The sequence below is a fragment of the Heloderma suspectum genome, chromosome 3, assembly GCF_057233095.1.
Source record: "Heloderma suspectum isolate Gila_16-S chromosome 3, 16-S_ref, whole genome shotgun sequence".
Classification (NCBI taxonomy): domain Eukaryota; kingdom Metazoa; phylum Chordata; class Lepidosauria; order Squamata; family Helodermatidae; genus Heloderma; species Heloderma suspectum.
Genome location: NC_139460.1, coordinates 255,979,190 through 255,995,327, shown reverse-complemented (window position 1 = coordinate 255,995,327; position 16,138 = coordinate 255,979,190). Strand labels below are relative to the sequence as shown.

Genomic DNA, 16,138 nt, shown 5'->3' with positions numbered 1-16,138 from the left:
AATCAGGAGGTTACACAGCCCATTAGACTGGCTTCAAAGTTGCAATTCATGTTTTATTCATGCTCTAGCTATCACCCTCCATTCATAAAGGCTGGCCTACTGGCTACAGTTGTGTATGTGCCTCTCTATCGCTTATTGTCTGCATCCGTAACATTTGTGCCTGTCTGTAATGTATACAGCTATGTCATATTAAGCCTGACCTGGAATCAACCTTGCAACTATAGCCTAAAGAAGTAGTCCAAAGCAAACAGATGATGAATATTGGCCTCCATGTACAAACCCCAAAGGTGACACAGGGTTGAAGGAAAAAGAATCCAGATCGTGCATGTTAACTGCCTCTGTGTTCTGGCATGTACGCTACACTGTGTGGCTGCACTCATGATGACTCAGCATTTCCTCTTCTAGGACTAAAGCATTATTTGCTTTTTAAGCAGGGCTACCAACAGGATTCGGATTCTGGTTCATGCATGGTGGCTAATTATTATTTCTGAGGCTAATTTACCAGCTGGGGAGGAACAATGATCAACTGCTCCTTGTTCAGGTTCAGAATAAGGAGACAAGGATTTGTAATTACAAAGACTTTGTCTAGGCCAACCTTCCCCAACTTGGTGACCTCCGGATGTGTTGGACTACAACTCCCAGGTGGGAATACTGGGAGTTACCGTCCAACACATCTGGAGAGAACTAGGTTGGAGAGGCTGGTTTAGGTCATAGCACCACCTGTAATACTCAATCTGCACAGGGCACCAGCCAGCCAGAAAACACATGTGTTTGTGTGTATTGTGTTGCTTCAAGCCTGATTTGTGCTCTACTTGAATTGAGAAGGCAGCTATTTTACATGCCAGTGAAATCTTCTGCAATGCTGTAAAGGATTTTGAGGAAGATTCTGGGTGAAATTCTCAGTTTCTGTAAACCACTGACTACGTCAGAAAAAAATACACAATGTGTATTCCACTTCTAGAGATCCTCAGCCCCACCAAACGTGGACCGCTGCATGATGGGCCTGCTTTCAAGCCAATATAAGGGCTCCTCTCAGGGCCGTATTCCTGATCCCTTGTAAGCAGCTTCCCTCCTCCCCACAAGCATGCAAGTGAGTGAGTGAGCCCTTTGACTCTATGTGGGAGGGGGAGAAGGTGGGAAGCAGTGGGGAGGATGAGGACACCCAGGGTGAGGTCCCAGGTGGCCCAGTCTCCCCCTCTAGAAGGGATGGGAACAGGGTTGCTGTTCTTAAGCAGTGACTAGCCAGGGATCAGTGCCAGGGATCTTTCCCAGTGCACTGGAGCTGCAGGTGCTGCGTGGTGATGCCAAAACCTCGGCCCCGGCCCTGGCACTGCTGAATTGGCTGCATACATAAACTCAAGCTCTCTTTCTCCCATTTCTGGCTTTTAAGCCATCTGATGCAAGGAGAGTCTGTGTGTATGTGTGTGCTTGCGGCTTTCACTTACCACAGAAAATGGTGCAGCTTGCCACTTCTGTGCTCACCTAGGAGCAATGCTGCTTATGCCAGGCTATTTAACCAGTAGGTTATTTTATTGCACTATTGTAGTTTGTATGTTTGTACTTAGTCTCTAGTGCAGGGATGGGCACCTTGTGGCCCTCCAGTTGTTTTGGCTTACGGCTCCCATCGCCCCTAGTCAGCCTAGCTAATGGTGAGGGATGATGGGAGTTATAGGCCAGACCATCTGGAGGGCCACAAGTTGCCCACCCCTGCTCCAGTGCTTGGCATCATGATGATCCTCTTCCTCCAGAACCAGCATCAATAGCTTCCACCTGCAGCCAGCGATGCAGAGTTACTCCACATGGTTACATGCAACTTTTTAACAATACAAGATTGATAGCAGACCACGAATACTCAAATTTATGTGGCATTCAATTGAGTTACGTATCCTTTGGTAATCTGAAGAGGCAAGTATCAAGTTAATTTCTTAAGACAAGCATGCATCTCTGAACATCAGGTTTTCAGTTCATCAAAGATTTGCAGGTTCCAGCCCCTGGACTATAATTTAGCACTTTTCATCACTGTGCTACCTGCTTGTGTATATACTTTACAGTGGTATGTAAATGGTAATACTTACCATTAGACAAAAAGAAGTATTACTGCTTCATTAACTTCAGTGGCCTAGCACTGTCGTAGTTTAGACAAGAGTAATGCATCGTTCTGCTCACCTCTGATATTATTTCACCATAGTTCATGTATATAAACCTTTGCTATTCAAATTCTGAGGAATTTCCCACTGAGCTCAATGTCAACTGTGTTACTGGCCTCATGGACTTGTAGAATAGAAGGCCAACAGTCCTTCCACACAATAGCTTCCAGGCGCTGTCTCCTACTGCTGTGTCAGCACTGTTGGTTTAAAGAGGACATGAAGCAGCTCAAGTTGGAAGGGAGATGACTAGAATGCAGATGCTGTGCGACCTGCAACAAAGCTGACAGATGGCATCAGAGAGTGTTTATAAAAGACTACCATGGCAGTGGCAGTAAGAAATAAATCCTTTTCCTTTGTTGCCCCTGCTTCTATAATTTGTAGTCAAGTAGTAAATGATCTAGTAAACCTGGGTTGCCTCTGTTTGGAGACTGAGCCATTCAATGCCTGACGTTTTGCAGACAAAACTTCACAAATTTAGATCAGCTTGGAAACTGCCATTTAGTATCAGAGTTTGAGTCATTGGAGTCTGAATCTTGTCCTGCTTATTTGGGTTGAATTTTGATTAGACTTGCTCACTAAAGTAAAGGTATGGACATTAGGATGACAACCTGTGAGCTGGACTCATACGCCTCCTAAAAACATTTGAGAGAAATAGGGTCCTTCATTAGGGATGGATCCTCTCTCTCTCTCTCTCTCCATATATATATATATACACACACACACACACACACACTTTGGGAGGTTGTTTAGGTGGAAATGGTAAATAAAACACTTGAATACATAAATATCTAAGAATTCATATCAACCATCAACAGTGTTTTTTATATCCAGAGAGAGAGAGAGAGAGAAATACATTCAGTCCTGCTCAGATACTGTCTTATTACAGTGGGGTTGCCTCAGTCTCAGAGTAGTATGAATTAGGGATGGCGGAGAATTTCTCCACGAATCTTCGGGAGGCCGAGTGCCAACACATTCGGCCCCCTGAAAGTGTTGGAGAAATTCTCCGCCGGCCTCCCGCCCCCCCCCCCCGGGATGGGACTTCGGCGAATGTCCCTCTCGGCAGCGGGTCCTGGCGGCGTTTTGGCAGCATTTCGGTGGGGGTGGGGGCGGTGGCCGGTCTCCCGACCGGCTGCCGCAGCCACCATTACAAAATAAAAAAGTACAGTAAAAAAAAAACACACACACCCGTGATAGGCTACGTGACGATTTACGTAGCCTATCACGGCTAGATTTCCAAAGTCAGCCATGATAGGCTACATAAATTGTCACGTAGCAAATCACGGGTGACTTTGGGGAAAAAAAAGCACGTACGCAAATGGTGGCACCCCATGGGCGCCACCATTTGCGTTCCTTATTTGGTCCCTGTAGTCTACATAAAGATTTATGTAGACTACGGCGAAAATAAGGGAACGCTATTTGCGTTGCCCTTATTTTCGCCGTAGTCTACGTAAATCTTTACATAGACTAGACGTGCCAAAATAAGGAACACAAATGGCGGCACCCATGGGGCGCCACCATTTGCGTACACGCTTCCCCCCCCCAAAGTCAACCGTGATAGGCTATGTGACGATTTATGTAGCCTATCACGGCTGACTTTGGAAATCTAGCCGTGATAGGCTACGCAAATCGTTACGTAACCTATCACGGGTGTGTGTGTGTTTTTTTTTACTTTTTTTTCGCGGCCAGGGAGACGGGGCGCTCCTCCCCGGCCTGAATTTCGCCGGCGAGGGATGGGGCGCCTCCCCCTCTGGCCTGAATTTCGGCCGGGTGAGGCGGGGCGCCTCCCCCCCTCGCCTGAACTTCGGGGGGAGAACCGAAGCACCTCCCCCCCACCGCGAAGCAAGTGGTAAGTCCCTTTTACCAGATGTGAAAATAAATCATACCTTTTACCTTACAAGGTAAGTCCCTTTTGTCCATCCCTAAGTAGGATTCCATTGTCTTGTTTTCATTTAATGGTGCTTACGATTTCAGTGACACTTTGATATAACAATAGAGCAATAGAAAAATAGAACAAAATACAGAAGTGGCACTTAGTTGGATTTTTAGATTCCATACTGAAGAAGAAAGAATTTAGGCACCAGTCTTTGGAATTATTATAAGAAAACAAGGTAGTTTTGTTCTACTTTCTTCTTCATACTGGCAAAAGCAATCTTATTTTACATTTTCCCTGAAGGGAATATTTCTGTTTGTCCACACAATATAAATGGTTTCTCTGACATTAGGCACTTAAGTTTAAAAAAAAAAAAAATGACCTCAAGTACATCCGAAGATATGACAATTAAGTGACAATTTGCTGCCATTTAGTATTTTGCCGAAATCTACACCCCGAGGCAAGTAGCTTCAGCTGACATAATGGTAGGGCTACTCCTGTCTGACCTATGCAAAGATGAATGAAAGGCCACTGGAACTGATAATTTTAAATGAATATTTTATTATTTCCTGTTGCTTTTTGTTTTAAATATTGAGGCTTTTCACACTGGAGTGAAGCAATCAGCTTGGTAATGCTGGATGCCTTTTGTTTGAAAATACTAAGGATGAAAAAAAAAACCCAAAACCCTAGTTAAAACTAGTGCTGGTGGATGTTTTCCTGAGCAAATAGTCTCAAATCACAACTAGCTCTGTATTGCAGTATTGGTTGATCTGTGATTAATTAACTTTTCTTTCTTTTTTTAAGAAAAACTCCCCTCAACAGGGAAATCAAAAAGGAGGAAATTGCCATTACTCTATTACTATTAGATTCTGGCACAGGGTAAAACAATAAGCTAAATATTAATTCCCAACAAGGTCATCTTGTCAAATTTTATATTGCATTTGTAAGTTATTGTGTATTTTAAACATTAATGAAAGAATTAATTATAACAGTTTTGCCACTGACCTTTTTGAAATGACTTCCTCATCAATCCACAGATGATTCTCAGTGTTTCCCCAGGTTTGTGTTTTAAAAATTGCTCATAAATTAGTGGCATCCATCCGTGACTCATTTTTGTAAAGGGTGAAAGTTTAGGCTTTCTACGAAGGTGACTGAGAAGTTCTCCTAATTTATTTGAGATGCTCATGGGGTTTAACAGTTTGTTTTGAGGAATGTAAAAACTGGAAGCTTTTGTGCTGTAAAATATTATTCTGCAGCCCAAAGTGAGGAATATTTGCTAAAAGTACACATTCGGCAAGGTGACTCTGTCCAAATACCATCTAGACTTCCATATTTATTGTTTCTCAATGGTTTCCAATTCAGTCCTGCTCAGCTGAGAAATCGAGTAGTGATTTTTCCTATTGACTTTCCAGACTACTGGGTTGAAAATGTGGCTGTGTTCTTCCATCAATGACATAACAGTACTTATAAGCTAGCAGATAGATCGTGGCTTAATTGACTATATAATCGATGATACATAGCACAACATCTTAGGGAGTGACTAATAAGGAATTTTCTAATGCCATGAATCTGATTCTGATCACATCAACACAGGGCTGATTTCCTAATGTCCAGATTCACTACAATGGGGTGAACTAATGGTTGCAATTCAGTTCATACAGTTCAGGCCAGCCCAAGACATTTTGCTGCCTGAGGCAAAGGACAAGATGATGCTCATTCTGACTGATAATGCATAACCATACCTTTCCCCTTCATGGATCACTTCCTTGCTGTGGCAAAGGGGCTTGCGTAACTCAGTGAAGCCATAAGCTATGCCGCCGGGCAGGACCACCCAAGATGGACAGGTCATGGTGGAGAGTTCTGACAAAATGTGGTCCACTGGAGAAGGAAATGGCAACCCACTCCAGTATTCTTGCCAAGAAAACCCCATGGAACGTATCACAAGGCTAAAAGAGATGACGCCGGAAGATGAGCCCCTCAGGTCGGAAGGTGTCCAATATACTACTGGGGAAGAGCAGAGGGAATTTCCAAGTAGCGCCAGAAAGAGTGAAGTGGCTGGGCCAAAGCCAAAAGAACACTCAGCTGTGGATGTGTCTGGTGGTGAAAAGAAAGTCCGATGCTGTAAAGAACAATATTGTTTAGGAACCTGGAATGTCAGATCAATGAATCAAGGTAAGCTGGAGGTGGTCAAACATGTGATGGCAAGATTGAACATCGACACCTTGGGAATCAGCAAACTAAAATGGACAAGCATGAGCAAATTTAATTCAGGTGACCATTATATCTACTACTGTGGGCAAGAATCCCTTAGAAGAAATGGAGTAGCACTCATAGTCAACAAAAGGGTGGGAAAAGCAGTACTGAGGTACAATCTCAAAAATGATAGCATGATCTCAGTACGAATCGAAGGCAAACCATTCAACATCACAGTAATTCAAGTTTATGCCCCAACCACCAATGCCGAAGAAGTTGAGGTTGATCGGTCCGATGAAGACCTACAACACCTTCTAGAACCAACACCAAAAAAAGATGTCCTCTTCATCATAGGGGATTGGAATGTTAAAGTAGGAAGTCAAGAAATCACTGGGATAACAGGCAAGCATGGCCTTGGTGTACAAAATGAAGCAGGACAAAGGCTAATAGAGTTTTGCCAAGAGAACACACTGATCATAGCAAACACTCTTTTCCAACAGCACAAGAGGCGGCTCTACACATGGACATCACCAGATGGTCAATATAGAAATCAGATTGATTATGTACCTTGCAGCCAAAGATGGAGAAGGTCCATACAGTCAGTAAAAACAAGATCTGGAGCTGACTGTGGCTCAGAACATGAGCTTCTTATTGCAAAATTCCGGCTTAAATTGAAGAACATAGGGAAAACCACTAAACCATTCAGGTATGACCTAAATCAAATCCCTTATGAATATACAGTGGAGGTGAGGAATAGATTTAAGGGATTAGACCTGATAGACAGAGTGCCTGAGGAACTATGGACAGAGGTCCGTAACATTGTTCAGGAGGCAGCAACTCAATCCATCCCAAAGAAAAAGAAATGCAAGAAAGCGAAGTGGCTGTCTAATGAACCTTTACAAGTAGCTGAGGGAAGAAGGGAAGTGAAAAGCAAGGGAGAAAGGGGAAAATATACCCAACTGAATGCAGAGTTCCAGAGAATAGCAAGGAGAGACAAGAAAGCCTTCTTAAATGAACATTGCAAAGAAATCAAAGAAAACACTAGATTGGGAAAGACTAAAAATCTCTTCAAGAAAATTGGAGATATCAAGGGAATGTTTTGTGCAAAGATGGGCATGATAAAGGACAAAGAAGACAGGGACTTAACGGAAGCAGATGAGATTAAGAAGAGGTGGAAAGAATACACAGAAGAACTATACAGGAAAGATCTTCATGTCCCTGATAGCCATGATAGTGCGGTCACTGAACTTGAGCTGGACATCCTAGAGAGTGAAGTCAAGTGGGCCTTAGAAAGCATTACTAACAGCAAAGCTAGTGGAGCTGACAGTATTCCAGCTGAGCTATTTAAGATCCTAAAAGATGATGCTGTTAAAGTGTTGCACTCAATATGCCAACAAATTTGGAACACTCAACAGCGGCCACAAGACTGGAAAAGGTCAGTTTACATTCCAATTCCAAAGAAGGGCAATGCCAAAGAGTGTTCAAACTACTGTACAATTGCGCTCATTTCACATGCCAGCAAGGTTATGCTGAAAATCCTAGGCTTCAGCAGTATGTGAACCGAGAACTACCGGAAGTACAAGCTGGGTTCCAAAGAGGCAGAGGAACTAGAGATCAAATCGCCAACATTCGCTGGATCATGGAGAAAGCCAGAGAATTCCAGAAAAACCTCTATTTCTGCTTCATTGACTACGCTAAAGCCTTTGATTGTGTGGATCACAACAAACTGTGGCAAATTCTTAAAGTGATGGGAGTACCAGACCACCTTACCTGTCTCCTGAGAAACCTGTACGAGAGTCAAGAAGCAACAGTAAGAACCGGACATGGAACAACCGATTGGTTCAAAATTGGGAAAGGAGTATGACAAGGCTGTATATTGTTGCCCTGCTTATTTAATTTATATGCAGAGTACATCATGAGAAATGCCGGGTTGGATGAATCACAGGTCGGAATTAAGATTGCTGGGAGAATTATCAACAACCTCAGATACGCAGATGATACCACCCTAATGTCAGAAAGCGAAGAGGATCTAACGAGCCTCTTGTTGAGGGCGAAAGTGGAGAGTGCAAAAGCTGGTTTGAAACTCAACATTAAAAAAACTAAGATCATGGCATCTGGCCCCATCACTTCCTGGCATATAGAAGGGGAAGAAATGGAAGCAGTGACAGATTTTATTTTCTTGGGCTCCAAGATCACCGCAGATGGTGACTGTAGCCATGAAATTAAAAGATGCTTGCTCCTTGGGAGGAAAGCTATGGCAAACCTAGACAGCTTAGTAAGAAGCAGAGACATCACCTTGCCAACAAAGGCTCGTATAATCAAAGCTATGGTTTTCCCAGTAGTAATGTATGGCTGTGAGAGCTGGACTATAAGGAAGGCTGAGCGCCGAAGAATTGATGCTTTCGAACTGTGGTGCTGGAGAAGACTCTTACCTGTCCCTTGGACTGCAAGGAGGTCAAATCAGTCCATCTTAAAGGAAATCAACCCTGACTTCTCATTGGAAGGACAGATACTGAAGCTGAAGCTCAAATATTTTGGCCACCTAATGCGAAGAGAAAAGTCACTGGAAAAGACCCTGATACTGAGAAAGATTGAAGGCAAAAGGAGAAGGGGACGGCAGAGGATGAGATGGCTAGATAGCATCACCGATTCAATGAATATGGACTTGAGCACACTCCGGGTGAGTGTGCAGGACAGGAAGGCCTGGCATGCTATGGTCCATGGGGTCACGAAGAGTCGGACACGACTGAATGACTGAACAACAACAACAACAAACCATACCTTTAGTATACATTCATCCAATATTATTTTTGCATTCTTGGGGCAGTTTCCTTTATCATCAGCAGACCTGTGGCCAAAAGGAAGAGGTATGGGTTGGATCAAATGCTCTCATTCTGTTGATGGAAGCAGTTCTTTCAGCAGAACTAGGAAGGGAGGATGATTCACACACATGCACACACACAGCCCCTGGGAAGCCCTCTGGAACTTAAGGAGACCCCAAATCATACTGTCCTTTTGATTTCTGTAGCCAAAGGGGAAGTGGATATGCTATTTCTACCTCTGGTACTGAATTAAGGGGTTTCTTTTTCCTAGTCAAATAACTGGGGACTTAGGATACAGCCCCAGTAGATTTTCTTTTGCCATTAACATCAAGAATCCCCAAAGGAGACTCACTCAAAACAAACCTGATTATGCATCTAAATTCTTAGAATTCAGCAAGACAGCTAAATTCCAGAATCTAAAGATGAGAAGTTTGCATCATCCTTAATCTATGTAGAGAAAGAGAGAAAAATCATGGCCTCTTATTGCACAAGGAAGTTGACTTAGAACTATTTCTGCAGCTAGAAGAAAAACATCTTTTACAATCCCATCTGCCTTAATTACATTCACTGTACTATTGTTTTATCTAAATTATAGTAATTACACACACATATTTTCTCTTAAATCATTTAATTAAGTAGTAGCTACTATTTTGTGCCTTTTGGATTGCTAATATATTCACTTTCACTCAGAGAACTTTTTTTCACCCTTAATCTCTGTAAGACTGTCAGTCATTTTTTTCTCTCTTTCATTTTTCTCAAAATGCTGGAGTATTTTGACAAATTTAGAAGTGAGGAAAAGGAGAGAGCAATCTCTTTTTATAAGAGCTGGGTCACCAGCTCTGGTTAATGCTGATGGGGGAGGGGGGTTATGACTTCTCTGGCTACAAAGTTGTCATCTATGTACTATGGGCCAGACAACAACTTAGATTCTGTACTGATAAATTAGTAAATTTGATGAATTCACATCTGGCATAAATCCAACAGAGAAAATGGTGAGACTGCACTGATTTGTGCCTGTTGTGTGTTTAGCTGTTAAATGGAATGATGTTCTATTCATGTGAGGCTAAATCAAGTGTGAACAAGATTTTCAGAAAGGCTTAGCCTCAGGGTGGTTTGTTATATATCATAAGCACTAAGCAGATGATCCGGAAGAGAGAAGAGGGATGCTCTGACTGGGATTCCTGCACTGAGCAGGGGATTGCACTCAATGGTCTTGTAGGCCCCTTCCAACCCTACTATTCTATGATTCTATGAGTTCCATCAGCATGGCATTTTTGCCTAGCATCAGTGTGGATGGGTGAGGAGAGGACAGAAGAGTAGGGCTGGGAAAATCAGGGATACTTGAGTTTGCCAAGATTCTCCAAACTCCACTTGGAAGGTTTGTTTGCCTCACTCTCATTTTTGTTTGAAACCTGTCCTCCCTCCCCCACCGTTAGAAAGGGAAAGTGCACATTTCTCATTGTATTTTTCAAAAGTGTGCACTTTCCCCTATTGCCTAAAGCAGGAAAATCTGTATTTTTTTTTAATTTAAGTGCACATTTACACCCCCCCTGCATTTTTTGAATGTAATTGCAAATTTGGGAATGAGTGAGCTTTTTGTTTGTTTGTTTGTTTGTTTTTTAAAGCACTCCCCTTTGCGATTGCAGACCGGGCAAGTTCGGATGATTTGCAAACAGAAACAAAAGTCTCACACATCCCTACAGGAGATGCAAGTCTAGGCTGCTGTGTTTCAGAAGCAGAGGGGAATACATTCAGATGTATTATATAAATCAGCTCAAGATGATGTAATTGCATAAAACATTGAGGGCCTGGTCCTGCCATGACTTGCTTGAGTGCCACAGTTAGTGCAATTTTAGGTTTTAATGCCACAGTTTCCTTTCAGTTTCCTTTCCTTCTTTCCCTTTCCTTCAAAACATCAGGAGGAAAATGGGATATTTTTAGGTATGATTCACCCACATGAGGTAAAAAATAACCCTCTTTTTCCTTGCGAACAACAGATAAATATCACACTGTGAGGCTCTTTACTTGTGCACCTTAGTTCGTTTTGCATAAAAAATGAGCATGGGTAATAAAAACACTATTTCAGCCTGCCTTCTTGCCGCCTTCTCATCTGAGACTCAGGTTCCAGGAGAATACTTTTCCCCTACTGACTAGTTATAACAGATTGATTTGTTTCTCCCAACTCTTCAACTCCTGGGAGAGATTGACAAGGTTTGTTTATATTCTCAAAATGGCTACCGGTGTCCTCATCTGCTCCTGCTGCCCACCCTTATGGAATTATAGTTCTAGCTGATTGAAGATCCCATCCTTACTGAGAAAATAACCACTAACATGATGAACAACAGACAGTTACCAGATTGAAAATAGACCCCCCGCCCCTTGCAAGACCAGTGAACAGAGCCATTTGCCTGGACACCTGGGTTTGTTTATTAATTAAATTAATTTTGTTGTGGCTTTTTGCCCCACTGTTTCAAAGGCTTGACCTTTATTCCAGTTTTATTTTTGAAAGCCACGCTGGCAGACAAATGCTTCAGCTAGCAATCCTATGTATACTAGGGATGGGTAAGAAATTCTTTCGCTCTGTATTTTAATCAGACTTACCAAATTTGCCGACAGAACCTGAAGTGATAGCAGAGTCTGAAGAGTAAGCAGGAAGAAGCCTAGAAATATCTAAGTGCAGCCAGGGTAAAGAAACTTGCATTTTTGTTTTCTTTTAATGCCTTTTGTATCACTCAGTTCTGATGGTGCTAGGGGACTTCTATTCAAGATGTTCTACAGAGCTCTATTTCTCCCCTGCTCTGCTATTTAACATCACCATGAAACCTGGGAAAGGTTGTCCAGTGATTTTATTGAGACCCAAACTCTATTTGTCCTTGCCATCACATTCCAAGGAAGCTATGGAGGTCCTGAGTCAGTGTTTGAGGCCAGTAATGAACTGAATGAGGGCACAGTGAAACTCAATCGAGATAAAACAGAGGTCTTGACTTATGAGACTATAGATCAAGGAATGGAGTGGTGTGTTGGTCCACTAAATGGAATGATATTCAAATTGTATGATTTATTTTAAATGGGTGTCCATAGTCAGTTTTTCATACCAGGGCCCAAGCAGTCTTAAGACCAAACTAAGGGTGTAAAACCTGGAACTGTGGTTCAGGCAGGAACTGAGGACAAACAGGAACCAAGACAAGGTAAACAGCAGCTAGAAGCAGAGCTGCCCAAGAGAAAAACAGCTGTTTACGTAAGCTATTATGGCAAAAAAAAAAAAGGAATGCAAATAGCACCCAGTACGCTATTTGTGTTCCCCTTTTTTTCACCGTAATAGCATACGTAAATATTTATGTAGGCTAAAACAGCGAAAAAAAGGAACACAAATGGCGGCCGCCGTAGCCGCCACCATTTGCGTGCACTGTATTTTTTTTTTTTTTAGCTTGCTCTGATAGTTTTTACGTAGTATTTACTACGTAAATAGTATTTTAGTATATAGTATATAGTATTTACTATTAGTAATAGTAAAGTAGTATTTACGTAAGTATTTACGTAGCCTATCATGGCCTCCGCAGGGCATCCCTGTGTTAGCCGTGATGGGCTATGTAATTATTTACGTAGCCTATCACAGCTATGATGAGGAAGCAAATGGCGGCCACAGCGCGGCTGCCATTCGCAAGTCAGCGTGGATGGCATCAGGTAAGTGCTCCATTTTGCATGCCTTTCGTGGGGGGGGCTTCGTTCTGCCACAGATTTCGGGGGGCTGAATGCACTGGCATTCGGCCTCACCGAGATTCATGGCGGAATTCTCTGACATCCCTAGAAAAACAGCACACATAAGGGGATCAGCCAGAACTGCAGAACTTCACCATTCCTAATGGTCTTCTTAGCAAAATCTTCTATCAACAAGAGAAGATAGATGAAAAGACAATTTCAGCTTAGCTCCTTCTTTGGGGAACGAAGACAATAAAATATATCTCCACCGAAATGATAAAATCTTTGCCTAGGGGTTGAATTGAATAACTATGATGTGTCCCACTCTGGGTATCTGGAAGAACACCTACACTAGGAAAGTCTAACCCACCTTTTTTCAAGGTCTGACAATGTTCAGAAGAAGTAGGGATGGACAAAAGTCCCTTACCTGGTCCCGCAGCTTGCTTCACGGTGGGGGGGAGGTGCTTTGGTTCTCCCCCCGAAGTTCAGGCTGGGGGGGGAGGCGCCCCGCCTCGCCCAGCCAAAATTCAGGCCGGGGAGAAGCGCCCCATCTCCCCGGCCAGGAAAGAAAAAAGGACAAAAACAAAACAAAAAACCACACACGAGATAGGCTACGTAACGATTTACGTAGCCTATCACGGCTAGATTTCCAAAGTCAGCCGTGATAGGCTACGTAAATCATTACGTAGCCTATCATGGGTGACTTTGGAAAAAAAAAGCGTGTACGCAAATGGCGGCACCCATGGGCGCCGCCATTTGCATTCCTTATTTGGGCCCGGGTAGTCTACGTAAAGATTTATTTACGTTGCTATTTGCATTGCCCTTATTTTCGCCGTAGTCTACGTAAATCTTTATGTAGACTACCCGGGCCCAAATAAGGAACGCAAATGGCGGCGCCCATGGGCGCCGCCATTTGCGTACGCGCTTTTTGTTTTTGTTTTCCCCAAAGTCACCCGTGATAGGCTACGTAACGATTTACGTAGCCTATCATGGCTGACTTTGGAAATCTAGCCATGATAGCCTACATAAATCATTACGTAGCCTATCATGTGTGTGTGTTTGTTTATTTTTACATTTACTTTGTAATGGCGGTGGTGGCAGCCGGTCGGAAGACCGGCCGCTGCCCCCGCCCCCTCCAAAATGCTGCCGAACTGCCGCCGGGACCCGCCGCCGAGAGGGACATTTGAGGGAGGTAAGTCCCATCCCAGGGGGGGCGGGGGGGCAGAGAATTTCACCGCCAATTTCGGGGGGCCGAATGCATTGGCATTCGGCCTCCCTGAGATTTGTGGAGAAATTCTCCGCCATCCCTAAGAAGGAGGATATTTTCCTCTAATGATTGGGGGGGGGGATCTTCACAACAACAGAATGAGAAGCTCATTGAAGTATTACCTGAATTTTCAAGGAATTGGCTTTGGTCTGTCAGGGACACACAAAACAAGATAAGCCGAGTGTACTGTACCTTTAAAATCCGTTTTTCAGAGGTCACACAGTGCTTAAAAGGAACATACTTCTGTGTGGGGTATGGGGAGCATAACTGAGTGTCATCAAACCAGCAGGGGCTGTTCAACCAATGAGAGGGGCTTGTTTCCCACCTCTTTCTAGGCTCCCCTTTGCTACTACATTATTATGAATGGAGAGCAACTAGTTTTCCCCATGTGTGCAGATTTCCCAGAAGAAGCTGAAATCCCTAGTTCTCAAGTGCAGCATCTGAAGGCTCCCCCTGAGAGCTCCCCCCACCCCAATTTCACCCCATTCCAGCAATCTGCCACAGAGTTATTGCTCCCACCCCATTTTTCCCCATGTGCACACTTTTGCATTGAGAAGCCAAAATCCCTGATTCTTGAGTGCAGCATTTGGAGGCCCCCCATGAGAGCAGCTCAGCCCCTCAATTTTGCCCCATTCCAGCACCCTGCCATGGAGTTATTGCTTCCAAACCGCCACCCCCTTTCTCCTTCTCCCTGCTTGTAATGAAAAGCTCCAGCTCTGGTAAACCTGAATGATCATGAATGAGAAGGGAATTTACATAACAACAGAGAAATAACTTTATATCAGAGAAATGACAGAACATCAAAGAAGCACATCACAATAGCAATTTAAGAGAGCTTCAGAGAAGTGAAAGAGTTACTAAAGTTAACCTTTAACTCTTTCACAGCAGGGGAGTGAGGTTTATTTCTTATTTCTGTGTAAACATGCACAGAAGGGGGGATATGTTAAAGATTAAAAGCAGGCTACCTAAGTTGAATGAGTGTCCCCACTACTGCGGTAATGTGAGGGGTCACTGCTGCGCTCCTGGGGATTTTCTCAATGGGAAAAACTACTTCACTGGGGAAACAAGAGGGAATGGGGTTTCCCATTCCCTTGACCATGTCACTACGAGGTCACAGAGGCACACCCAGGATTTAATGTGGGGGCGACATGGCACACTGTGGTAATACCTTTTTCAGTAGAAAAAAAAGTTGAACTAAAAGGAGTTCAGAAAATGCAGCTTTTCAAGAGGGAAGTGGCTGGTTGGCAATGGACTGGTGATGAGGTCATCTGTGGTGAAGGAATTCAGACTGCTCTAACTTGACACTAAATTGCTCGTGAAGACAGCGCCCTGGAATTGTAATGCTAGTTTCCATTTTCCAGATGGTTCATATGCATGCTGTGTATAAGGATTAGGGTTACTAGTCCTACTAGGGTTAATGGTATGTATCTCTCTCTTTCTTCCTTTTCCACTTTCCTCTCTACCCTTCCAATATGCAGCATCTTTGGCCATCTCAGTCTCCGTTCTGAATGGCAACTTGTGAAAGTAGATTACAAATCCATCTTTAGCCGGAGGTGCACCAAGGATGACTTCCAGACATGGCATCTGCACAACCAGGTACTACTCCACTGAAAGGTCTTCCCTTTTGTATCTTCCCAAAGGAACACTTGTGTCCATGTTGCTACCTTTAAGTGCCATCACGAAGGAAGGAATCTAAGTAATGTGTTTCAGTCAAATTGAAAGAGGGGAAGTAGAGAAATTGGAATAGCAGGAAGTCTACACAAATGTTAAAGAGAGTGAAGAAAAAAAAAAAGACCTGCACAAAAACTAGTAACTTGCTTTCAAAAAAGCAACAGGTGGAGTGTGCTTTAGTTCTCAGATTTGTCATGATATTCTTCAGGAAAGCAAAGACATGAGTGTCAGAGATTCAAAAGCAGCTACATAAAGGCTTGAACAAGAAGGCACACAGGAAAGAAATAGAACTACATGATTTTGCTGTTTCCATTTGTAACCCATATACTAATTCCCATTAACCACACTGTGCTTATTATGACTTGATTAATTATAAGATATCCTAGGAATGGAATAACAAATATGGCACAGGATTTAATCAGAGGATTGCTGTTTAACATAATCTGAGGATTGCTGTAAGGAAGCTGGA

At 43.2% G+C, this 16,138-nt stretch overlaps 1 protein-coding gene across 1 annotated transcript in view; it reads left to right on the top strand.

Annotated features, from left to right (window-relative positions):
* Positions 1–16,138, top strand: part of SORCS3 (sortilin related VPS10 domain containing receptor 3) — a 516,588-nt gene that overhangs the window by 395,807 nt on the left and 104,643 nt on the right. The window contains exon 15 of the mRNA XM_084841986.1: positions 15,477–15,594. Within this exon, the coding sequence (XP_084698112.1) occupies positions 15,477–15,594 (118 nt within the window). The remainder of the gene's footprint in view (positions 1–15,476; positions 15,595–16,138) is intronic.